Raw genomic sequence first — 25,428 nt, 5'->3', positions numbered from 1 at the left:
GTCTATGAGTTTTATAAATAAAATATAATGTGTTTGGGCAACTTTTTAAGTCATATAAATTATGCCAGTGCTCTTCATTTGACTGGTACAATGAAATTCATTAAAGGATTAGTTCACATTCTAACAATTTCTTTCTGATAATTTACTCACTCAGGAATGTTTTCCTCAAAAATCTTAATTTCTTTTCGACTGAAGAAAGACATGGACATCTTGGATGACATGTGGGTGAATAAATTATCAGCAAAAACATTTTTTGAAAGTGAACTAATCCTTCAACATATTCTCTTTACTTGTTATCCATCACATCATGTGCATTCATTGTTGTCATCTGCTATTTTTTAGGAACAGATTAAAAAAGGTCTATAAATTAAGTGTCATTATTGTTACTGGTGTCATTGTTGTTAGGCCGTAGACTACCACAACAAATTGATGCAATTAAAGTTACACAAATCAAAAACTTTTTAGGATAACCATTATTTGGCAGCTGCTCAATAAAGGAACACTAAGAGGAGATTTTGTTCATTTCTCAGTGAAGGGGGATTGTGTGTTAAATTGCTCTTACTATAGAATGGTAATACAACTGTGACATTTATTTTCTAATATAACATGATTTAAATGAGATGGAGAGCAGTAGGTTAAGGCCAAACTGGCCAATGGGTAAGAAAAATGTATATACATTGCAAAACAAGTAACTGTTCTTCATTAGCATGTAACTATTCTAACTTATTTTATAGTTTGTTCATCCTTACTTAGATTGAATGCTCAGAAGGTGAGACTGTGTGGTCAGACCTTCAGAGATGACAAAAACAGCTGTCCTGCATGCATGCACATTTGCCTATTTTTTTTTTCTTTCTTTTGTTGCTTTCATAGGTCTGTTAGCTAATGAATATGTTTGTTGGACATTCCCCTATATAAATGCTGTGGGTAAATCACTAGATCCATAAGCTATGGCTTATCAATTTTCACCACTCTTTATGAACATTTATGGAGTGTACTGTATGCTTTATGTTTTAACTCATTCCTCAGCAACATTAAAATTCATAAATAATAAATAAATAAATGCTTGACATGTCCCTTTAACCACAGCAGTATTGCTGCTCAATTTAAATATAGCCACAAATTGGCTATATAACAATAATCTGCGAATACACAAGCACTGCAAATACACAATGTCAATAGTATAATTTATTTAATATATTTACAGTTGTCATCAGATACAAATTTTATCGAAACGAATGTAAAAAAAATAATGTGGGCGTGGTCTGTGTGTCGCGAAATTAAAGCACATTAAAACTTCCCTTAAAGACGTCTGAAACACACAGCGGAGCAGCGCAGAGTAAACAACAGAGCCAAAATATGATGCAAACATTTAACAATAAAATGGAAAGCTTTGAAAATCTGCTCAGTGAAAAAGTAGCTGTGACGAAACTGTCACCGTTTAACATCTGCTGGAAATTCAGGTAGAACTGTCAAGATCCCCAGTTGATCTGTAACACCGGCACTTAAGGATGAGTTGGAATGGGTCCAGGCGCAGGTCCACCAGTCACTCGGGATAAACAGAGAAACTGATATTAGCGTAGACGCCATCCTTCTTATGATGTACCAAGTACATCAGGATTTACGGGACGTGTTCCAGGGTTCAGGCTGATTTTTTATTTTATTTATTTAACCTTTATTTAACCAGGTTTGTCTCATTGTATTGAGATATAACATCTCTTTTTCAAGAGAGACCTGGCCAAGATAGCAGAACAAATTAGATCACACAATCACAAAACAAACACAATCGCAAAACAAACACAAAAGAGGCACAGACAACTCAAGTACATATCAATTTAAATAAAAGTGCCATTAATTAAAACATTTGCACGTGTGGATGGATTCATGTTCTATAGTTTTAACATAACCTTTAAAATTATTTAAGGAAATTAGACACTGTAGTTTAAGTGTTTTCTGTAGATCATTCCAAGTAGAAGGTGCAAAAAACATGAAAGCCTTTTTGAACAACTCTGTCCGGGCTTGAGGTACATTCAATGAAATAGTTTTATGGGACCGTAAACCATAAGTGCTCTGTGTAAAACAAAGAAATTCAGATATGTAACATGGAACCCTGCCTATAATGCCCTTATATATTAAGATGTAAAGGTGTGTAAGCCGGCGATTTGACAGAGAAGGCAAATTCACTGTGGAGTAAAGTGTACAGTGATGAGTGAGGAGTTTGCAATTAGAAATAAATGTTAAAAATCCATGAAACACAGAATCTAACATCTGAAGATACTTTGATGGTGCATTCATATACAGTACAACAGATCACCATATTTAATAATAGAGAGGAATATGGCATCGACTAGCCTTTTTCTAGCAGAAAAAGTAAAACAAGATTTATTCCTGAAGAAAAAACCTAGCTTCAATTTCTACTTTTTTGCTAGATTGTGTATATGAAGCTTAAAAGAAAGGTGATCATCAATTAAAAATCCTAAATATTTATAAGATTAAACTACCTCAATTGTTTTATCCTGATCAGTAACAATATTTAGGTCGAACTCATTTTTCCTTGCGTTTGAAAAGGTCTTCTCTGCATTAAGCACAAGCTTTAATTGATAAAGCTGTGCTTGCACTATATCGAAAGCACTTTGCAAGCATTCATATGCCTTCCTAATTCTAGCTGCATAACAATAAATAATCATCTGCATAAAAATGAAAAAATGCATGTTGGACATTTTCCCCCAGACAGTTTATATAAATAGTGAATAAAAGTGGCCCCAGAATGGAGCCCTGTGGGACCCCTTTACAGATTGATAAATATTTTGATGTTAGGCCATCAACTTGCGTAGCTTGAGTCCTATCAGCGAGGTAGTTGATAAACCAGCCCACGGAGTGCTGAGAAATACCTATACTGATCAGTCTCTGAACTAGTATGCTATGGTCAACAGTGTCAACGGTCTAAAACTATGCAGTGATCTAAACTATGCAGCCTAATTTTAAATTAAGGAAGTCTATAGTGTGTTATGTGCAGTGTTGGGAGTAACGCATTACAAAAGTAATACATTACAGTAACATATTACTTTTTGCTGTAACGCAGTAGTGTAAGGCATTACTAATCAATTTTCAGTAATATTTTACTCGTTACATGTTCAGTGAGGCTTGTATTACAGTTGTATTACAGTGTATTGTCTGTTTTTACTTCTTAAAGGCAACAGACTATGTGAAAGTTTTAAAGCAGTCTTTTAGTGCCAGTTCAGAGCGGTCGCGTCTGTAACATTGTTTTTTCCTCATAAATGCGAACACGAAAACTAAAATAAAATGAATATTTTAAGTTCTATGGAGACTGGAGAGCCAACCCTTCCTCATCCGATTTGCGCAGTGTAATTAACAGAATTACAAAAAATTGATTTTGCCTCCTATTTTTTTTTTGTCACGCATGAATGTGTGTCTTTTCCCTAATATTAAAAATAAAACATAGACTGATATTTGTCTAATGTCTGGAGTCCTTTAAGGAAGTAGCCTATATACGTTTCAATACATGTATTTTCTGAGAATTTTTATTTCAAGTTTTGACTGCAAATGTCCATAATGCTGGACTTCCCCAATTTTAAATAATTTATCCTCAACTAGTTTTGTGGTGTAGGTCTACGTATTTTATAATGTTAACTTCAAATAATACTAATAGCCTAATTTAAAGATAAGGCAGCATTGGATCTGGACGGTAAGGAGAATAACGCTGGAGTTGGAAGAGGTGTGTCGCGATTCTGTAGGTTCGTGGATCTGAGTCGTGTGGCGAATCGCGATTTCGGTTTCATATTGCATATCGTTATAGCCCAAAAGTTAAGTTCTACTTAGTTATTTTGGTGAAAGTAACACAAAAGTAATACATGAGTAATGTAACGCATTACAATTCTGGGACAGTAATATTGTAAGGTAATGAATTACTTTTAAATAACAGTAACAAGTAATACCTAATGTATTACAGTTTGGAAGTAACTTGCACAACACTGGTTATGTGTATGCTTGGCCAAAGAGCCTAGCATACACATAACAAAGTTGAACAAAGTGAATAAAGTTAGTAAGTAATATTTCTCGTTTCAAGTTGGAGAAGTCAAAAATAAGTTATTTGGTTCAGTAAGTGAGTCAAGATCTGTTCCAAACGATTCCGTGAATTAGTCTTGTCAGATAGATATTGAGTCAATCTTTTTGATTTAATTAGTTAGTCAGTCAAAGAGTCATTTTTTTTCTCAAATTGACACTACACTTGTTGCTTTGCTTTTGTGTTTTTTTCTATGTAACTAGAGAGGACAATGCAGTAGAAACAAGTGTTTTCTATTTGTCTTTGTACTGTTTCATCGTGTTCAGTCAATCTCTCTCCATGCATTCAATTCAGACTAAAGAATGTAGAACTGTTACTGGAACCAAATCACATGAGAATCCTACTCCTTTTCTCACTTGAGTCTGTGTTTGTGAGCAGACAAGGTGAGGGCAGGCCGAGCTGGGCCCTGTTTGGCCGACTGTCAGAACACAATGAAACCGCTCTATTCCGAGAGAAGTTTCTAGATTGGGCAGAGAGGAAACTGCCCAAAGATGAACCGGTGGTGGAGGAGGTGAAGGTAACAGACAGACACTCAGAATGAATTAAAACCTTCTTTCCTTTGAAAGGAAAGAGACAACCTACATTTTTTTTCTTTCTCCTCCTAGAGTCCAGTCTGTCTGCACCTTCCCACCTGTGACTCTGAGCTGAAGCCGTGTGACGTCACAGAGATGCTGGCGGGAACAGCAGGCCCTGTGAAAATGGTGCTGGAGGGTGTGGACGTGCAGAGAGGTCATGGATTGGTCCGTTCTGAGGATGGGCGGCAGGCTGAGCTGTCCACCATTGCTGTGGACTCATGGCACATCCGTGAGTTTGATGATTTTGAGATCCCGCCAGAGAGTGTGAGTCAGCTCCACGAGGGCGACACCTATGTCATCCGCTGGAAATACTCTGTCACTAATGTTGGTGAGTGAGGCATGGAACTTAATTTATTTGTGATGTTACTTTTGTACTTGGCATATGCATCATTGCAAGTGATACAGTGCTTGTCAACTAGGGGGCAGGGAGCTTCAGCGAGCTGAAACTGGCATAATTAAGAAGCTAGAAGAGGTGCTGAATATTTTATGGTATGTGTTTGCAGTGGGTAAGAGACAGAAGCCCGGTGAAGTGAGTACAGCTGGCCCAGGCAGGGAACGCACAGCATGCTTCTTCTGGCAGGGACGTCACTCCAGCGTCAGTGGGCGGGGCACATCTGCCCTCATGACGGTAGAGCTGGGCAACCACAGTGGGGCTCAAGTGCTGGTCACACAGGGCAAAGAGCCACCCTGCTTCCTCCAACTCTTCCAGGGAGGGCTAATCATCCACAGAGGCTCCAGGGAAGATAGCTTTAACAACACAGGTAATAAACGCAGATAACAATGATAAAAACTTACCAGACCTCTTTTATATCTCATAGTAATTCCATGTCTGTGTGTTATTTTGGTGTGTTTTTTTCTGTCAGGAGACTGGCGTTTGTTTTGTGTGCGTGGAGAGGCAGTAATTGAGGGCTCGTTGGTTGAAGTGGAGTGCTGTTGTGACAGCCTGCGCTCTCGTGCTAGTTTGCTGCTGCTGGGGGTACAAAAGGGACAACTCTACTTATGGCATGGCTGTAAGTCTCATCCCGGAGCCCGGGAAGTGGGCAAAAGGACTGTGGAGCGCCTCACTCAAACGTGAGCAGATTTATCCATATAGATTTAGGTTGTACTCACACTAGGTGATCTGAACCTTGCCCAAGCATGTTTGACCCCCAAAGTCCGGTTCATTTGACTAGTGTGATCGCACTGTGGCCAGGCGTGGTTCGCTAACCATGCCCTGGCCCTCTTGGAAGAGGTGGGCCAGAGCGCAGTTCAGTTGGGCTCGGGCATGGTACGCATGTAGTGTGATCGCCAGAGCATGGAACAGCTACTACTCTTACGTGTCATCATTACAACAGCAAACATCTTATATTACTGCTTGGATAGTACACTTTTCCTCCAATTAATTTGAGTATATCTTGGTTTATAGCGGGTGTGGTTCTCACCTTATTGACGAACAGGAATTGTAGCTTCCGAGTAAAGTCGCAAAGTCCTCCATCAAAGTCATCTGCCTCTGTAATAATTTTCTAATACGTGCAGTACAATCAAGTGAAAATCGTTGCGTGGCATAAATGATAAATCTATTAGGCAGTCTATTAGTCCAAACACTTTTCTTCCTAAACAAAAAGTATGTGCAGGCCAGCAGGGGAGTGGGGTGGGGAGGGGAGGGGAGGGGAGGAGACAATTTCGCAGGCTTGGTACAAGGTGCCTAGTGGGAGTGCACCCTTAGACTTTTCTGTATAGGAATGTAATGACCATGTGGTGATTGTGTGTGTATATGTATTTATATGCATGTTACAGTTGTCCTTGTGAGCTGGGTTTGAACAGTAACAGCAGTTTGAAAGTAATTGAAATAGAGGAAGGAACTGAGCCCAAGGAATTCTGGGATGCTCTTGGCAAGCAGGACAGGAAAGCCTATGACTGCATGCTGCAAGGTAAAAAAGAAAATGTTTATTTCCAAGCAATCGATGTTTCCTTGTTATAATGTTGCTAAATTGGTATGTCATTATAATCATACACATTCATTATATTTACTTATGATGCCATAACCCTGTTCCAAATCTTGTGAGCTGAAATGTATCTGAAATGTAACTTTATAAGTGACTAATTTGAAACACTCTATGAACAATATTCTAGTACGTCTAAAAATATTACACAAAGAGTTGGGTAAAGTGGATTTTGATTAGACACTTAACTAACCACTGATTTCAAGTTTTCTATTTGCATGTTGATATCCTAACAGCACAATATTGGGATAAGTCTAAAATGTAGTTGCAAACAACATATTGGCTAAATTTTTATTAAAACTGGTCTTGCATGAATTATATTTCTAATAGACTTTTCTCTCGACTTAATAGATTTTTTTTACTGAGCTCATTTTGGAATATTTCAGCGAGTCACATGCCATGTTGCCTTAGAATTGGTCCAAAAGCACGGAATCTTTAGCATAATCTTGCTGCTTGTCTGTTAAGAACAGCTTTAATGTTGAGGGTGTGTCTGTGATGCCTTAAAATGCACCCTATGTAGGCAGCCTACTAAGTTTTGGAGAAGGGCCCATGGGTTTTTGATTATTATTATTATTATCATTATTATTATTATGTGAGGTATATTCTCAAGTATATTATTGTCTCTGTGTTCTTGCAGATCCAGGAAAGTATAATTTCACACCGCGTCTTTTCCATCTGAGTGCCAGCGGTGGGACTTTCCAGGGAGAGGAACAGTTCGGACCCGCCCAAGTGACAGGAACCATCATGGCCATGCCATTCCTGCAAGAGAACTTGTATTCAGCCCCTCAGCCTGGTACATAATGTCATTACATGTGACTGTAACCACGAATTCTCATAATGTCAACTGACATTGAACTGTATCATGTGTTGCACATGTACAGTGTCAATAGTTAATATTTTCTGTACATCTTTCTCTGTTTTTATTCTCTGTAGCTCTGTTCTTGGTGGATAACAGGATGGAAGTGTACCTGTGGCAAGGGCAGCAACAAGAAGACACAGAATGTACTGGCTCGGCCAAGATCCGCTGGGACAGTGAGAGGAAGTGTGCCATGGAAACAACGCTAAAGTACTGCCAAGGTTAGGAGATGGAATCTTCACTCAGGGAAGAGGGCAGGATGTAGCCTGGTAATACCAGACTCTGCTACTTCACTTTGCTTCGTAGACAGAGTCTGGAATGGCATAATAGAGAAGTGTTTTCTCTCTCGCAAGGGGGCGCTTCTCTGAAGTTTAAAACCATTGGTTACCCGTAAGCCAATCAGATAAGTTTATTTATGACGTATGTTATGCGCCGACACGGCCGCATCGAGACATTATGCACCGAACCCAAATCTATGATCGAACTTTCACTGTAAACAGGGAGCGGCGCTTTTGTAAGGGCTGCAAAATGTGTGCCAACCGGGAATGAAAAATTCACAAACTAGGTTATTTATATGAATTACTGAGTTGCGGCCGCCCCGCAGCGCCGCGAGGACGAGCCTCTGCTCTCACGAGTCATGACTGATTTAGCTTCCGCCGCCCCGCAGCGCCGCGAGGACGAGCCCCTGCTGTCACGAGTCATGAAAATGAAGTTCATTTTACTGATTCTCTGAGTCATTCGAGTCATTTCCTTTATTTAAGTGGCTTAATGTTATAACAGCCAAATTCCCCGATCACATCCACCTATGCAATGTTGATCATATTCTGAATTAAGAAATCATAATGCAGTAAAAAATGATTTACAGGGAACATAAATAATCACTCTACCTTCCGAGTCTTACGTTCATTTGTCACGTGACATACACAATGAACAGATCGTTCATGAATCACATATCTGGGACTAATGCTGCAGGATGTCGAAACGAAATATGGATTGTTGTTATTATTATGATAACAATAATATGATAATAAGAGCGCGCCAGGAGAGTTCACAGTCGAGAAGAGCGACTTTCTTGTCATGGCCGTAAAAGACAGAGAACTGACGTTGAATGGGGGTAAGTTATGTTATGTCCTTATAGTTATGTTATGTTAGTTATGGCCAAACAGGTCTGATCCGTCATTACTACAATTAGCCTGAAAAAATTGGGTAGCCTAAATGCCTAAGCTTGAAGTGTTAATATTTTAACTTGTTATAATGATTTGCAAAAATAAAAACGGCTGCATCTTTTTGCTGGTAACTTACATTGCAAATAAAGGGGCAGCAAAATAGTTTTTTGCCTAGAGCGGCAGAAGTGCACGCGCCGATCCTAGCTGTAAACACTGATGATGCGAGCGAAATACCGGAGTGAACATGGCTGTAAACGACTTTTGCTTCAGTTTGAAAAACCCCGGAATGTTCTCCATAACAGAGCGAATTGCATCCCGTGTTTCCCATTTCTGCGGTTGTTTCGGTTTTCGATTTCTCTAATCTGCACTGTAAAACTCGGCGGAGTCTGCGCTTAGCGTCTACGTCACGGCTCTCAGCCCGCCCTCTGTTCGTTGATTGGCCGGCTGTTTTCAGGCCGGTGGAAAACTGAAAGATAGGCCGTCATCTCAGACTCACTACAGGAGCGAAATTAAATTAGCGGAAGTAGGAAGTCTGGCGTAGTCAGGCTAGGCAGTATGGTTTAATAAAGGAAATTCATGCTAGTCCAGAGGTCTTCAACCCTGCTCCTGGAGACCAATAAACTCCCCTGAAAAGTTTATATCCAATCCTGAAGAGCATTATTAGTTGGTTTAGGTGTGTTTAATTAGGGTTGGAGCTAAACTCTGTGGAACAGTGGATCTCCAGACCTACTGTATGTGCTAATCCAAATGTTACAGCTGGCAGGATCCTAACAACAACATGCATTAATTATTATTCTCGATCAGTAACAACTAGGGCTGTCAAAATGAACATCTTAATTTTTGTGATTCCTTTTTTTCTGTTAAATGAGTCTTTCTGGCATCGTTTGGTAAGCGTTACAGTATATGATCACTCTCATTCATTCATGTGCTTTTGAAACATGCAAGTCTGAAAATAGAACTCTGTGCAGTACAGATTTGCTTTCTCTTTTCTCTTCAAGTTCAAGTAACGAAAGCAAATTATACACTTTCAAATCCTTAAGCTTTTAACCAACAAATCCTTGAGCTTTTATTTTGATAAAATGCTGTGAACTTTTGTTTACAAATATTGATTGAGATCCATGCGTCACGTTAGCGTCGTCGGTGAAAGCATGGAGCGCAAGTTCATAATGCCCGGGATGATGTCTTACCCACGGGTGTAATTTCCTATGCGGACATGTCCCCCCCCACTTTCAAATTCGCTTTTTGTTATTTTTAACCGCACGCCATCATCGACACAGAGGAGCAGGACTGAGTCTGTGTGAAATAGCTCACTGAAAGCTATAATGAGCAGGTAGGGCCTATAGCGGTTGCGACCATAGACTGTAAAAAATAGATTGCGACACAGTCAGTGATGAAAAGCCAGAAACAACACCAGGTGACTAATGTCATCATGGATGAAAAGAAAGAAAGGAGATGTGAGTTGGTTGATTCAGGAAATTTACTAAATATTAAATGTAGAACATTCTGTGTAGCTTACTAAAAAAAACAATCTGTGTAGGCCTACCATGAAAATGAGTCCACTTCAAACCTCATTATTTTTTTTCAGCAATGAATGACAAGTGCCTTCAACGTCAACGATTCTTTTTTTTTTTTTTGTCCAGCTTTACCATTTTAAAATATGCAATTAACGTAGCATCCATTCGTTCTTTCTGTCTGTCATCCCTTAGCTAGGATTATAATTAAACCATTTCTGCGCGACAAGACAAAAGAGAACGCCCTTTCATTGAATGTCCTCTTAACGCGCGCCAGAATCGAGCTCTCTTTCGCACTTGAACGAACAATAACACACACACATGTATGCCAGAATGTCCATTTTGTCCAGTATCCTCTCATGAACAGTCTTAAATTAGTTAAATACTATATTAAATGCAAGTAAATAGTAGTGAGAGAATGAGATGCATGAGATCCTGTCAGCAGCGGCAGATCTTAAAGTGACGAGCCATTAATTATATCTGTCAGTAAAGATAACCTGAAGAACAGAGAAAATTACTAACTGCACTTGACTAAAGTACGTTTTTTCTTTGATAAGAATTAATCTATATTTCATTTTTAATTTATGCAGTGCGGACTGTTTTCTAACCTTATTAAAGTCCCTGTAAAGTCAAAATTAAGTATGTGTTCTGAGTTTGTCACACCACAGAAAAATGTGTTATTAGCCACCCAGCCAAATTTGAATGATTAAAAAACCCGGCAAGTACATAAAATAAGCTATCAAAATCATGAAAAAATTAGCAGTTATCTCTGTTCTCAAACGCTGGGGGCGTGTCCGCTGGCTGTGTGGAAACCACGCCCACTCGCGGGAAAGCTGTCAACGGTGATATTAACTGATACTGCTTTCGGGACGGGAGAATGAACGCTGAGGCGAGAGATTATCGGCCCCGTTCACCAGTAACAGCGGATTATCAGTGAATCGCAGTTGTCTCTGAGGAAAGTTTATAAAAAAGATCCAGTGTAAAATGATCACTACAGAGGCGGGTGTTGGCGGTGATCCTCAGCTCTTCTTCATCAAGGTTGGCTCTCTATAAACCTCTTCTTGATGTGATCGTTTTTAGGGAATTTAAATAAAGATAACGATCTGTTTTGTACATGATCACATCCAGGTAGTAGCCAATGCATTTCTGTGTTGAAGGCATAGCTAGCTAGAAAACTGTAGGCTCAGCTGTAGTAACTTGAATTGTACTGACAGTCACTCGCTGATTGAGCGGTGAATGCGAATGTGCTCGGGGAGTGTTATTGTGTGTTGGGGAGAGATCAGACTCTGTGCGTCATCAAATAGGGGTGTGTCCAGGGGCTCATGGGCTCCACTGCGTCATCGAGCCCTGTTTTAGCCCCTCCCAAACAATACGTAAAATTGCAATAGTGAAAAACTGTTTAATGGTCTAACTGCACATTTCAGTACTTCACAGTTCACAGTCTTTGTAATATGTTTTAGCAATACATATGTAACATTTATAATGTGTTTAGAACTTTTTTGTAGAATTGCATTTACAGGAACTTTAAATGGATGTATGGTACAGTTAAATATAACATTTATTATGGGTTTAATGAGGATAGTCTTAAGGTCACTTAAATTAAAAGTTTTTATATTTTTTGAAGCTTTTCGTTTAATTTTTTTAGGAAAATCATTTTCATCGAGATATCAGTATAATATTAGTGATAAGTATAATATTAGTGATACTGGCTTTCATTCATAAAAAGATACCATTAAGATACAGCTGCAATACTTATATAAACGGTAAATAAACGGTGCCATTGAAGATAAGTGTGTGTGTGTGTCCCCAAAAAATGTTCAGGCTCAGGATTTTTTTTCACTTTAATCCCTGCCATAGGTAAGAGTAGGAACGTAGATTGACCGGTAAATCGAGAGCTTTGCCTTACAGCTCAGCTCCTTCTTTACCACAACAGACCGGTACATCGACCGCATTACTGCAGAAGCTGCACCGATATGTCTGTTAATCTCCCGTTCCATCCTTCCATCACTCGTGAACAAAACCCCAAGATACTTAAACTCCTCCACTTGAGGAAGGATCTCTCCACCAACCTGAAGGGAGCAAGCCACCCTTTTCTGAATGAGGACCATAGCCTCTGATTTGGAGGTGCTGATTTTCATCCCAGCCGCTTCACACTCGGCTGCAAACCGTCCCAGTGCATGCTGAAAGTCCTGGTGTGAAGGGGCCAGCACGAGAACATCATCCGCAAAAAGCAGAGGCGAAATCGCGTTGTCCCCAAACCTTACACCCTCCGGCCTCTGGCTGTGCCTAGAAATTCTGTCCATAAAAATTATGAACAGAACCGGCGACAAAGGGCAGCCCTGCCAGAGTCCAACATGCACTGGGAAGAAGTCTGACTTACTACCGGCAATGCGAACCAAGCTCCTGCTTCGATCATACAGGGACCGGACAGCCCTTAGCAAAGGACCACGGACCCCATACTCCCGGAGCACCCTCCACAGGCCGCCTCGGGGGACACAGTCGAATGCCTTCTCCAAATCCACAAAGCACATGTGGACTAGTTGGGCAAAATCCCATAAACCCTCCAGCACCCTGTAGAGAGTATAGAGCTGGACAAAACGGCCTGGACAAAAACCGCACTGTTCCTTCTGAATCTGAGGTTCCACTATCAGCCGTATTCTCCTCTCCAGTGCCCTGGCATAGACTTTCCCAGGGAGGCTGAGAAGTGTGATCCCCCTGTAGTTGGAACACACCCTCCGTTCCCCCTTCTTAAAAAGAGGGACCACCACCCCGGTCTGCCATCCCAGAGGCACTTTCCCCGACCACCACGCGATGCTGCAGAGGCGTGTCAGCCCCACAACACCCAGAGACTTGAGGTATTCAGGGCGGATCTCATCCACCCCCGGTGCCTTGCCACCGAGGAGTTTGCACTGCCGTTTGGCCCGTAAACACACACAACAGTGAGAGACCTATCCTCGACCCGTAGGCGCAGGGAAACGACCCTCTCGTTCACCGGGGAAAACTCCAACACGTGGCGGCTGAGCTGGGGGGCTATAAGCAAACCCACACCAGCCCGTCGCCTCTCACCATGGGCAACTCCAGAGTGGTGAAGAGTCCATTCTCTCTCAAGGAGTGTGGTTCCAGAGCCCAAGCCATGCGTAGAGGTGATCCCGTCTATCTCTAGTCGGAACCTCACGCACAATCTCAGGCTCCTTTCCCGCCAGTGAGGTGATGTTCCACGTCACTAAGGCTAGTTTCCGTGTCCAGGGATTGGGTCGTCGAGGCCCCTGCCTTTGACTGCCGCCAGATCCTCTCTGCACTGGCCCCTTACGGCTCCTCCTGCAGGTGGTGAGCTCACGGGAAATAGTGTATAGTGCGTCATTTGGGACACAACAAGTGAGTTGTTGACTCGAGAATAGATGCAATCGGATTGGTCCAATTCAAAAATGAATCGTTCTTTCGATTGGCGAACCAATTCAAAAGGTTGCTTGAAAAGAATCAGCTCGTTCATGAATCGGACATCGCTATCGTGTTTCGGAGTGCATTACAATTTCTTCAGTTCAGAATAACAAGGAACAAGGAAAGGTTTCCCAAAAGATAAAGATAAAGTACTGATAAAATTTAAGTACAGCAACGAAAAAAAAACAAAAAAACCGTCCACCTCTGCATTTGACTTATTCAGCCTTTAAGCCTCGGTCACTATTCACTTAGTGCATGTTTTATTGCTTTGCTGTGCAATAATGAACTTCTTGTGTTTGTTTTTCAGAGAAGAACTCCAGACGGCCTCCTCAGGCCTACCTGATCCTGGCTGGTGCAGAACCACTCACCTTTACCAACATCTTCCCTTATTGGGAGAAAGACCCAAATATTAAAGTCCAGGTACGTTACACCACCCATAGTTTTCAGAATGCCAGAGGATGCCATTTTTGTCTCTGTTAACTGCATCCATATTTATTATTGAATGCATTAGGAAATCAGTTTAGGTAAAATACTCTCATTATTGCGATGGGGCCAACTACAATAATAAGAGGAAAGTTAAGCCACAATAACCTGCAAAATATGTACTTTAAAAAAGTACATATAAATTTCATTTTATTATTTGATTTTATTACAGATACAAGAAATTCCCCAAAAATAGTATAGTCATTTTAAGTACTTTAAACCCTACAGAATGCTACAGAGGATTTTTTGTTTGTTTGTTTGTTTGAAAGGATTCTCATATATGAATCATACATGAATAGATGGTGGTCGATTTTAATACGGCCCAAAGATCTTTAATATTGAAGCCAATGGATGACGAAACTGTATGTTTTAATGTCTTTGCAGATTGAAGGAGCCCATAATAAAGTGATTCTGGTTAAAGATGCCCTGTCAAAACTCAGCAGGCTGCAGTACACTGTGGAGGAGCTCACTTCCAAACCCCTTCCAGAGGGAGTGGACCCTCTGCGCCTCGAGTGCTACCTGTCAGATAAAGACTTTCAGGTAACAACCTTATAAAATGAGGCTCACACATGCCCTTTACCAGTGATATCAAATAACTAAAAGCCCAGGTATTGCAAGTTCAGATGATGTCATGCAATCTAACAATATTGCGTGAAAATATCCATTCAATTAGTGTAGAATGACAGAAGAAAGACAAAACTGCTGTTAAACACTAACCAAACAGCATCATCCAATTTAAAATTATAAATAAAAAAATGACAGTTTTAGAACATGGCAGATTATAGTTGCTGATATAAGAATGAATATATTGTTCCACGCAGGCTACTACAATATAGAATAGTTTAAAACTATTTAAAACTATAGTTTGAAAAAATCACAGTGGCAACCTGTCAGCAGTTATTTTCAGAACCATGAAATGAACAAATGTAACGGAGGCCAGCTAGTAGTTGCTGTGCGAGTAAACCTCACTCCCCGATCTCAATAGGCGCTCTAGCGACAGACGCTAGAGGCTGCAGTCTTTAGCCTCCTTGCTAGAGCGTCCGACTCTCACGCCGGAGACCCGGGTTCGAGGCCCGCTTGGAGCGGGATGAGTTGGACCCGGGTGTGAGGGGTTACATTGGTGACGTGACCCGGATGAGAGTGAGGTTTAGGGGGGTGAGTGTAACGGAGGCCAGCTAGTAGTTGCTGTGCGAGTAAACCTCACTCCCCGATCTCAATAGGCGCTCCAGCGACAGACGCTAGAGGCTGCAGTCTTTAGCCTCCTTGCTAGAGCGTCCGACTCTCAAGCCGGAGACCCGGGTTTGAGGCCCGCTTGGAGCGGGATGAGTTGGACCCGGGTGTGAGGGGTTACACAAAGACCCCTGTAAAACTCTGCCATGCATCACAATTGTTAGCAAACAATGGCGTTCATCTGCTTGGGGTTTATTTACCCTTTCACAACTTATTTTTCTGTGACTGTCTTTTATTATATTATTATACTAATGTCTAAAAGGCACACAGTTGATACAAATACTTTAGCTAAAATAATATGTTTTTAATGTCTAAGTACTTGTTGAAAACAATCACTTTAGCAAAGTTTGCACTATTCACTATTTTCTGTTTATTTTGATAAATAAAAGAATGTTTTTGTTCAATAAATATATGGTCATTAAAATGTTAATATATATATATATATATATATATTGTAAAGATTCTAAAAGCAGTGAATGAGATCGCATAATAATTCAGTCATTTTCAGTAAGGTCTAAATATAGATTGAATGTCAGGTTTTTTTGGTTTTTTTTTTTTTTTGTCAAAATTGGGTTTTTATTAAATTATTATTCTATAACATCTTGTTTATCATCTCTGAATATATCTTGGGAAAATTCACTAGTTTAGGGCAGAAAAATAGCGATTTATAATGGCCAGCTGAAAAGACTGTGTTTCTCTTTAAGAACATGCATGGCGCAGCAGAGGGGCAAAACACAATATCTCCCTTTTAGCTCTCCTTCTCTTAACACTACAAAGACAGTTCACCTATCAAAATAAACCACATAACAGAATAAAGTCCAGTCCTGGGTGAACTACAACAGCCCGCAAATTTTTATTTATTTATTTTTATCCAGCGTTATCGTGTGTTGTGATGCGGAGCACAAGAGAACAACAGAGTTTGAACTGAAGCTGCTCACTTAAAAGATCTTGCTCGCCTCTCACTCATCCAATTTCAAAACGGTTTGCACAGGATGAATTTTGAATTCGTAAGCTTTCGAATGATACCTAATCTATGATGATTACTAAAATATGTGATATAAAAAAGGCAATAAAAAAGGAGCGCCAGTCATCCCGCTAGCAGGACGTGACAGTTAATTAAACCTGTTTTTCTCAAAATTCCGTTTCTGAAAATCATAGCGATCAGCCAACTTTCAGATAACCATAACTTTTGTTACAGACAAACTATAAAATAATTAATAACACATTTGGAAAAGGCTTGAACCCAGCTTTAACATGGTCTCAAAACCTGTAATATGTCAAATTTCACCATGTGGTGGATTTTCCCAGATCGCATAACATATGTAAAATAGGTCTCTGTTATCCCCAGAGTGTGTATGTGAAGTTTTAGCTCACAATACATTTTGTACAGAGTTGTGCCTTTTTGAGGGTCAGTAAAAACGTGTTGTTTCATTGTGTGTCCCTTTAAATGCAAATTAGCTCCTGCTCCCAACACAGAGGGCAGAGCTTCAACACCTCATGTGTGTGTGTGTGTGTGTGTGTGTGTGCGTGTGTGTTAGCAGCTCAGATTACCTCATGCAGACAAGCACTAAAATGACAGAAACTGTTCTGCCTTTTGTGTTTAAAGGGGTCATGAACTGGCTTTTTAAATTGTATTATATTGTTGTCTGAGGTCAATTTATGACGTTCGCTTGGTTTTTGCATTCAAAAACATCAAAATGAATAAGTAATAGGCTATTTTGTACCCAAGTTGTGAGCCTTCCTGAAAAACGGTCGGTTTTTATGGGCGTGTCGCACTGAAGACTTGGAAATAAACGCCCATTGCTGCGAGTGGATGACAGTTTTGCATATTATAATGAGTTTAACTCACCCGTCGGTGTACGTGGGGGAAAACATCCAATGTTGTCAAATGGCAACCGGATTCGCCCACATGTTCGACCCAGAGTCCGTGTGTTGCACAATTCCTGTCAGATCAATATAGACGGCACAGCACCGTTCTTTACTCTTAATCGGTCTGCAAATCCAGTCTTGTTTACAAAACAATCCTCAGTGAAATGAAGCGAACAGACGACGATGTTTTACCCTCATCAGCTGGAACGTCATTAAAAATAAAATTTATCCATGAAGTCCTATTGGAATCCAGAGGAAGCTTATGCAGCGACTGTCTTCCACAACCAGGCACTGCAAAATATTCTGTATTGCTCGGTAGAACGATCCGGTTTGTCATCACGAGGTAGGCACGTAGCTACTTAGCTATGCGTGTAATACGCGAATTGGTGGGCGGGGCTAAACCGGCCTTGTTGAAGTAGGCGTTGATCTTCTTCTGCGGGGGTGGTGTTTTAACTCCTTCGACGTCATAGTTTCACACTTTTAAAAACGAGACGTTTTCAGAGGCTGGCGTCAATAAAGGCTTTTATTGGACTAACAAGGATGTTTTCAATTCTCAAACTTACAGGAGATTCTTATAATATGATGACCTCTTAGATGTCAAAAGCTCAAGGAAAATTTGATTTCTCAGTTCATCACCCCTTTAAAAAACAATAAGAGTTTGGAGTGAAGCATACGTACAATTGGTTAGTGACAAGGTTTTATGGACTTATAGTAACTTATACGCAAGTTGATCATAGGCTTTTACCGGTAGCTACCACATTGTCTTACCTGGAGATTCAACCAGATAACAATAGTCTGGAAACGACACCTCCGGCCATTTGGTTGGGTCATTGACACAGTTTTTAATTAAATAAGGGCAATCATAACCAATTACAGTTCATTTTGCAATGTACCGTTGCCAGTCGGCAGGCGTTAATGACTCGCAATATGACATTTTTGTCATTCAAATACATACGATGGTCGCGCTGCTTTCCCCCACACCGACCACGCCCCCCAACTATGACGCGTTGCCGACTGTATGTATAGGCTGCATCCTTCGCAGTCGCAGCCTTTATTTTTTTTCTCCTTTTTTTTCTTTCTTATTCATCTTAACTAATAGAGGGAATGTGCGTGACGTCACCGTCGGCCGGAGTGCCTGCAGTTCCTCACAGTGAGTGGCAAAAAGACTGAGCGGCTGTATATGTGTTCAGCGTGAATGCCGTGAAAAACAAACACAACACACACAAATAAAGTGGGAAAGAGCTTTGCAATTGACTGTAGGCCTACAACTAGATTTGACAAAACATCGGAGGTATATTTTTACAGACTGCTATGGAAAGAGGAGCAAATGAATCGCTGCAATTCACAGAAACAACTGGACTCCAGTCAGCGAAAGGTGGATTTGCAAGTTATCATTTTGTGTCAATATGCTGAATTTAGCTGTAAAACCATTTTCTATTGTTATATACATTAACAGCTCATCAATTAAATATTTATCATTGCATATTCTGCATTATTGGATGTTTTTTTTTAATAAACACTGACCAAAAACACTTATAAAGTTTTAGGGCTGGACGATATGAAATATATATATATATATATATATATATATAGGCTATATATAACACTGATATAAGTGATCACCCGGATTTAGACCTACCTATATTATATTTATATAAAGCGTTCACAGGCAAATTTGCTTTATGTTTAGGTCTTGCTTTTATTTCCCCGGTGTCGAAATCAGGCAAACATAAAAGTCAGGCAACACGATTCCTGGCTGCATGTCAATATCCATGGATCACTGGATCTTTAGTAAGTTGTAAGGAACACTATATTGAGTCCAACATTTAGTTTAAATTGATAAAATTGTTCGATTTAGTCGCATTTCCGCAGTTTCCCCCTATTAAATCCAGTCACGCAGCAGATTTTTGCCACTCGGCTGAGGGGGGTTGTCACACGGGAAAGTCACATGTCAATGCATTCCCTCTATTTACCATTGCGTGCTTCATTTGTTATGTGGAAACGCGAAAAAGACATTATAGCCTACATTTTACATTATTTCTTTATTAGGCCTATTCATTATTTCATTATTTTATGCAACTTTAAATGTGTACATAAAAGAGAATTCATGGCTCTGGATGTCACATCTGCACCGCTCTGTCTGCGTCTCCTACACTACACTTCCCATGATCCTCTCGTCTGCACACCTGAACTCACTCCCTCATCAGCCTCCCGTTTAGCGAGTTGTTTCATCTGTTTCACCTGTTTGCACCTCATTATGTTTGATTCTTCCATGTATTTAGTCCCCTCTGTTCCATTCAGTCTTTGTCGGTCGTTGTGAATGTTACCCTGCGTTGTACCAGTTACCAGTCTTCTTACCTGTATATTGAATAAACATTATCTTCGTTGGAATCCTGACTCCTAGTCCTCTTCTGCCTGCAGCGCCCGGTGACAGAACAACCGACCCAAAGCGAAAGATGGACATTCCCGCCGTAGCCCTCCTCTGCCTAGAACAGGAAAACCGTTCCCTGGAATCCTACACCAGGGATTTTCTGGAGTTGGCGTGCCTCACCCACTATGCTGACCGCTCGCTGTGTGTATTCTACATCGCCAGCCTCAGCGAGCGGTCCCGGGCACGCCTTCCAGGGAACGGTCCTGATGAGGATTTCGCCGCCTGTGTGGAGTGGGTGCTGGTGTCTTGTGGATCTTCCTTCACCGTGGACGACGTCACCAGCCCCACTCCAACGCCCGAGCCCTCCTCTCCGCTGGTTCCGTCCAGCCCCGCCGAGCCCAAGCTCTCTTCATCGCTGGATCCATCCAGCCCCGCCAAGCCCAAGCTCTCCTCATCGCTGGTTCCGTCCAGCCCCGCCGAGCCCGAGCTCTCCTCATCGCTGGTTCCGTCCAGCCCCGCCGAGCCCGAGCTCTCTTCATCGCTGGTTCCGTCCAGCCCCGCCGAGCCCGAGCTCTCCTCATCGCTGGTTCCGTCCAGCCCCGCCGAGCCCGAGCTCTCCTCATCGCTGGTTCCGTCCAGCCCCGCCGAGCCCGAGCTCTCTTCATCGCTGGTTCCGTCCAGCCCCGCCGAGCCCGAGCTCTCTTTATCGCTGGTTCTGTCCAGCCCCGCCGAGCCCGAGATCTCCTCACTGCTGGTTCCATCCAGCCCCGTCCAGCCAGCGCCAGAGACCGTCCAGCCAGCGCCAGAGACCGTCCAGCCTGCACCTGAGACCGTCCAACCGGAGCCTGAAACCAGGATCCCACCCAGCCTCCCTCTCCTGCCTCCTCTCATCTGTCTCCCTTCGGCTCTTCTACCTTCCAACCCTCCGAAACCAGCCTGGTCAATGGATCCCCGGTCTCTTCCTCCAACCTCCTCTCCATGGACTCTTCCTCGGCCCCTAGTCCCATCTGATCCCCCGTGGCTCTTACCTCCCTCAGCTCCTCCATGGCCCCTCTGTCCACCAGTTCAGCCAGGCTCCCTCGTCCCCCCGGATTCCCTTCGGTCCCTCGTCATCCTTCCTTCACCTCTGGACTTTCATCCTCTGGCTTCGCCCTTTCATTTCACCCCCCCCCCCCCCGGTTCAGTTGGACTCCTCACTCCCTCCAGTCACCCTTCAGCTCTCACTCCCTCTGTCCACACCGTGTCCCTCTGTGTCCCTGTCATCACTTCAGTCACCTGAGCCTGCGGTGTCTCCATGTTCCCTTGGTCCCTCATCATCACCATGTCTCGTCGGTCCCTCAGCGTCTCCCTGGTCTCCTCTCTCACTTGCTCCGCCCCTGTCAGTCGGCCCCCTGGTGTTGTCACCCCCGTCTCCATCGGCTCCACCAGGGGTCCTCCCTCCATCTGCTCCGCCCTGGTCTCGCCCTCGGCCTGCTCCGCCCTGGTCTCACCCTCGGCCTGCTCCGCCCTGGTCTCGCCCTCGACCTGCTCCGCCCTGGCCACGCCCCGCTCAGCCCTTAGATCGTCCCCTCTCCCTCCTCTGTTCTTCGGCGTGAGGCCACGCCTTCCGGGAGGGGGGAGTTCTGTCACAGTCTCGTCTGCACCGCTCTGTCTGCGTCTCCTACACTACACTTCCCATGATCCTCTCGTCTGCACACCTGTCCTGAACTCACTCCCTCATCAGCCTCCCGTTTAGCGAGTTGTTTCATCTGTTTCACCTGTTTGCACCTCATTATGTTTGATTCTTCCATGTATTTAGTCCCCTCTGTTCCATTCAGTCTTTGTCGGTCATTGTGAATGTTACTCTGCGTTGTACCTGTTACCTGTCTTCTTACTTGTATATTGAACTAGAAAAAAAAGTTTGATGACACAAACTTTAAGTTGGCTTGAGAAAGCCGGACCAGAGCGTTTGAAGAATTTTGAAGTTTGAATTAAGTTGGAAAAAGATGGAATTAGAAAGAAAGAAAGAAAGAAAGAAAGATGGATAGATTAGTTAGAAAGATAGATTAGTTAGAAAGAAAGATAGATAGATAGATAGATAGATAGATAGATAGATAGATAGATAGATGTTATTGGCAAGAAGCTAGCATGATTAACATGTAGCTAGCATCATGTTAGCATGATTAGCATGTAGCTAGCATCATAATAACATGATTAGCATGTTGCTAGCATCATGCTAGCATGTTTTTAGCAAGAAGCTAGCATGATTAGCATGTAGCTAGCATCATGCTAGCATGTTTTTAGCAAGAAGCAAGCATGATAAGCATGTATCTAGCATCATGTTAGCATGATTAGCATGTTGCTAGCATCATGCTAGCATGATTAGCATGTTGCTAGCATCATGCTAGCATGTTTTAAGCAAGAATCTAGCATGATTAGCATGTAGCTAGCATCATGCTAGCATGATTAACATGTAGCTAGCATCATGCTAGCATGTTTTTAGCAAGAAGCTAGCATGATTAGCATGTAGCTAGCATCATGCTAGCATGATTAGCATGTTGCTAGCATCATGCTAGCATGTTTTTAGCAAGAAGCTAACATGATTAGCATGTAGCTAGCATCATGCGAGCATGATTAGCATGTAGCTAGCATCATGCTAGCATGATTAGCATGTTGCTAGCATCATGCTATCATGTTTTTAGCAAGAAGCTAGCATGACTAGCATGTAGCTAGCATCATGCTAGCATGATTAGCATGTAGCTAGCATCATGCTAGCATGTTTTTAGCAAGAAGCTAACATAATTAGCATGTAACTAGCATCATGCTAGCATGTTTTTAGCAAGAAGCTAACATGATTAGCATGTAGCTAGCATCATGCTAGGATGATTAGCATGTAGCTAGCATCATGCTAGCATGATTAGCATGTTGCTAGCAAGAAGCTAGCATGATTAGCATGAAGCTAGCATCATGCTAGCATGATTAGCATGTAGCTAGCATCATGCTAGCATGTTTTTAGCAATTAGCTAACATGATTAGCATGTAGCTAGCATCATGCTAGCATGATTAGCATGTAGCTAGCATCATGCTAGCATGTTTTTAGCAAGAAGCTAGCATGATTAGCAGAAAGCTAGCATGATTAGCATGTTATTAGCATCAAGAAAGAAAGAAAGAAAGAAAGAAAGAAAGAAAGAAAGAAAGAAAGAAAGAAAGAAAGAAAGATGGATAGATTAGTTAAGTAGAAAGAAAGATGGATAGATTAGTTAGAAAAAAGATGGATAGATTAGTTAGAAAGAAAGATGGATAGATTTGTTAGAAAGAAAGATGGATAGATTAGTTAGAAAGAAAGATGGATAGATTAGTTAGAAAGAAAGATGGATAGATTTGTTGGAAAGAAAGATGGATAGATTTGTTAGAAAAAAAGATGGATAGATTTGTTAGAAAGAAAGATGGATAGATTAGTTAGGTAGAAAGAAAGAACGATAGATTAGTTAGAAAGAAAGATGGATAGATTAGTTAGAAAGAAAGAAGGATAGATTAGTTAGAAAGAAAGATGGATAGATTTGTTAGAAAGAAAGATGGATAGATTAGTTAGAAAGAAAGAAGGATAGATTAGTTAGAAAGAAAGATGGATAGATTTGTTAGAAAGAAAGATGGATAGATTAGTTAGGTAGAAAGAAAGATGGATAGATTAGTTAGAAAGAAAAATGGATAGATTTGTTAGAAAGAAAGATGGATAGATTTGTTAGAAAGAAATATGGATAGATTAGTTAGGTAGAAAGAAAGAACGATAGATTTGTTAGAAAGAAAGATGGATAGATTTGTTAGAAAGAAAGATGGATAGATTAGTTAGAAAGAAAGAAGGATAGATTAGTTAGAAAGAAAGATGGATAGATTTGTTAGAAAGAAAGATGGATAGATTAGTTAGGTAGAAAGAAAGAACGATAGATTAGTTAGAAAGAAAGATGGATAGATTTGTTAGAAAGATGGATAGATTAGTTAGAAAGAAAGAAGGATAGATTAGTTAGAAAGAAAGATGGATAGATTTGTTAGAAAGAAAGATGGATAGATTAGTTAGAAAGAAAGATGGATAGATTATTCAGAAAGAAAGAAAGAAAGAAAGAAAGAAAGAAAGAAAGAAAGAAAGAAAGAAAGAAAGATTAGGTAGAAAGAAAGAAAGATAGATAGATAGATAGATAGATAGATAGATAGATAGATAGATAGATAGATAGATAGATAGATAGATAGATAGATAGATAGATAGATAGATAGATAGATAGATCATTAGTACATATAGAATGGCAGTTTAATTGAGTCTAGGGCTTCAGGGAATTTAGATTTGAGTTTTTGTTGTACGCTATTGGGCCACCGTAGTCTTGGCTCAATTTGACCAGGCTGCAATGAAAGTCAATGGGATTTTTATGATTTTTAATATTAATTTTTAAGAAATCTGAAAGTCGAATCAGTCTAAAAAGATATAGCACACTAAGTCAGAACAGTCTGAAGGTCTGACCCGAGTTTGGAGTTTGTAGAGTTAAAGCTCTAGGAGGAGTTAGAGTCAGAAAATTTTGGGTCAGAAAAATAAGAAGAACTAGAAAAATTGCATTTCCTGCGGAATATGCGTGTGAATGCTTCAAAAGCTTAACTTAAATGCTTAAAAAAAAAAAAATATTGCAGTTCAAACAACAGCAAAACAGAGCAAAAAAGAAAAAAAAGCTTAATTCAAATGCATTTAATAAGCTGAAATGCAAAACAAGATCCAAAAAATTGTAGAAAACTACAAGTTTACTTAGAGAGGTAAAGAGAGGTAGAGATGTAGACACAGAGGTAAAGAAATATAGGGGTAGAGAAAGAGACAGAGGTAGAGAAGTAAAGGAGTACAAAAAAGAAAGGTAGAGAAAGACAGGGGGTAGGTAGATAGATAGATAGATAGATAGATAGATAGATAGATAGATAGATAGATAGATAGATAGATAGATAGATAGATAGATAGATAGATAGATAGATAGATAGATAGATAGATAGATAGATAGATAGATAGATAGATAGATAGATAGACAGACTGTAGATAGATAGATGGATTTAAAAGAAAGAAAGAAAGGATTAGTGAGAAAGAAAGAAAGGATTAGTGAGAGAGAAAGAAAGAAAGGATTAGTTAGTTAGAAAGAAAGAAAGAAAGAAAGAAATATGGATTAGAAAGAAAGAAAGAATTAGTTAGAAAAAAAGATGGATTTGAAAGAAAGAAAGAAAGAAAGAATTAGTGAGAAAGAAAGGATTAGTTAGTTAGAAAGAAAGATGGATTTGATAGATAGATAGATAGATAGATAGATAGATAGATAGATAGATAGATAGATAGATAGATAGATAGATAGATAGATAGATAGATAGATAGATGGATGGATGGATTATTAGAAAGAAAGAAAGAAAGAAAGAAAGAAAGAAAGAAAGAAAGAAAGAAAGAAAGAAAGAAAGAAAGAAAGAAAGAAAGAAAGAAAGAAAGAAGGATTAGGTAGAAAGGAAGAAAGAAAGATGGATTAGGTAGAAAGAAAGATAGATAGATAGATAGATAGATAGATAGATAGATAGATAGATAGATAGATAGATAGATAGATAGATAGATAGATAGATTATTCAAAATAAAGAAATAGAAAGAAAGAAAGATAAAAAGAAAAAAAGAAAGAAAGATTAGTTAGAAAGAAATATGGATTTGAAAGAAAGAAAGAAAGATAGATAGATTGATTATTAGAAATAAAGAAAAAAGAAAGAAAGAAAAATAGATGATAGATAGATGAAAGAAAGAAAGAAAGCAATGATTAGTAAGAAAGAAATATGAATTTGAAAGAAAGAAAGAAAGAATTAGTTAGAAAGAAAGATGGATTTGAAAGGATGA

General features: G+C 40.5%; 3 protein-coding genes across 10 annotated transcripts in view; 2 read left to right on the top strand and 1 right to left on the bottom strand.

The window, feature by feature from the left end:
- Positions 1-25,428, bottom strand: part of kcnj19b (potassium inwardly rectifying channel subfamily J member 19b) — an 88,945-nt gene that overhangs the window by 13,341 nt on the left and 50,176 nt on the right. The gene's annotated exons all lie outside the window — the stretch shown is intronic.
- svild (supervillin d) overlaps positions 1-25,428 on the top strand; it is a 264,346-nt gene that overhangs the window by 225,942 nt on the left and 12,976 nt on the right. For all 8 annotated transcript variants that reach the window (XM_039691113.2, XM_039691117.2, XM_039691110.2 and 5 more), the window contains 9 exons: positions 4,460-4,598; positions 4,687-4,984; positions 5,160-5,417; positions 5,520-5,727; positions 6,433-6,566; positions 7,276-7,431; positions 7,572-7,715; positions 13,917-14,029; positions 14,477-14,632. In XM_039691113.2, the coding sequence (XP_039547047.2) occupies positions 4,460-4,598; positions 4,687-4,984; positions 5,160-5,417; positions 5,520-5,727; positions 6,433-6,566; positions 7,276-7,431; positions 7,572-7,715; positions 13,917-14,029; positions 14,477-14,632 (1,606 nt within the window). The remainder of the gene's footprint in view (positions 1-4,459; positions 4,599-4,686; positions 4,985-5,159; positions 5,418-5,519; positions 5,728-6,432; positions 6,567-7,275; positions 7,432-7,571; positions 7,716-13,916; positions 14,030-14,476; positions 14,633-25,428) is intronic.
- On the top strand, positions 14,643-21,672 carry LOC148971460 (uncharacterized). The gene is made up of 2 exons (XM_089121889.1): positions 14,643-15,018; positions 15,450-21,672. The coding sequence occupies exon 2, from the start codon at positions 19,648-19,650 to the stop codon at positions 20,839-20,841; it is 1,194 nt and encodes a 397-aa protein (XP_088978015.1). The 5' UTR covers positions 14,643-15,018; positions 15,450-19,647; the 3' UTR covers positions 20,842-21,672.

Source organism: Pimephales promelas, chromosome 17 (genome assembly GCF_988280905.1).
Source record: "Pimephales promelas chromosome 17, fPimPro1.hap1.1, whole genome shotgun sequence".
NCBI classification, from domain to species: Eukaryota; Metazoa; Chordata; class Actinopteri; order Cypriniformes; family Leuciscidae; genus Pimephales; species Pimephales promelas.
Note: the sequence above shows the minus strand (reverse complement) of the source record. Positions and strands in the feature narration are given on the sequence as shown.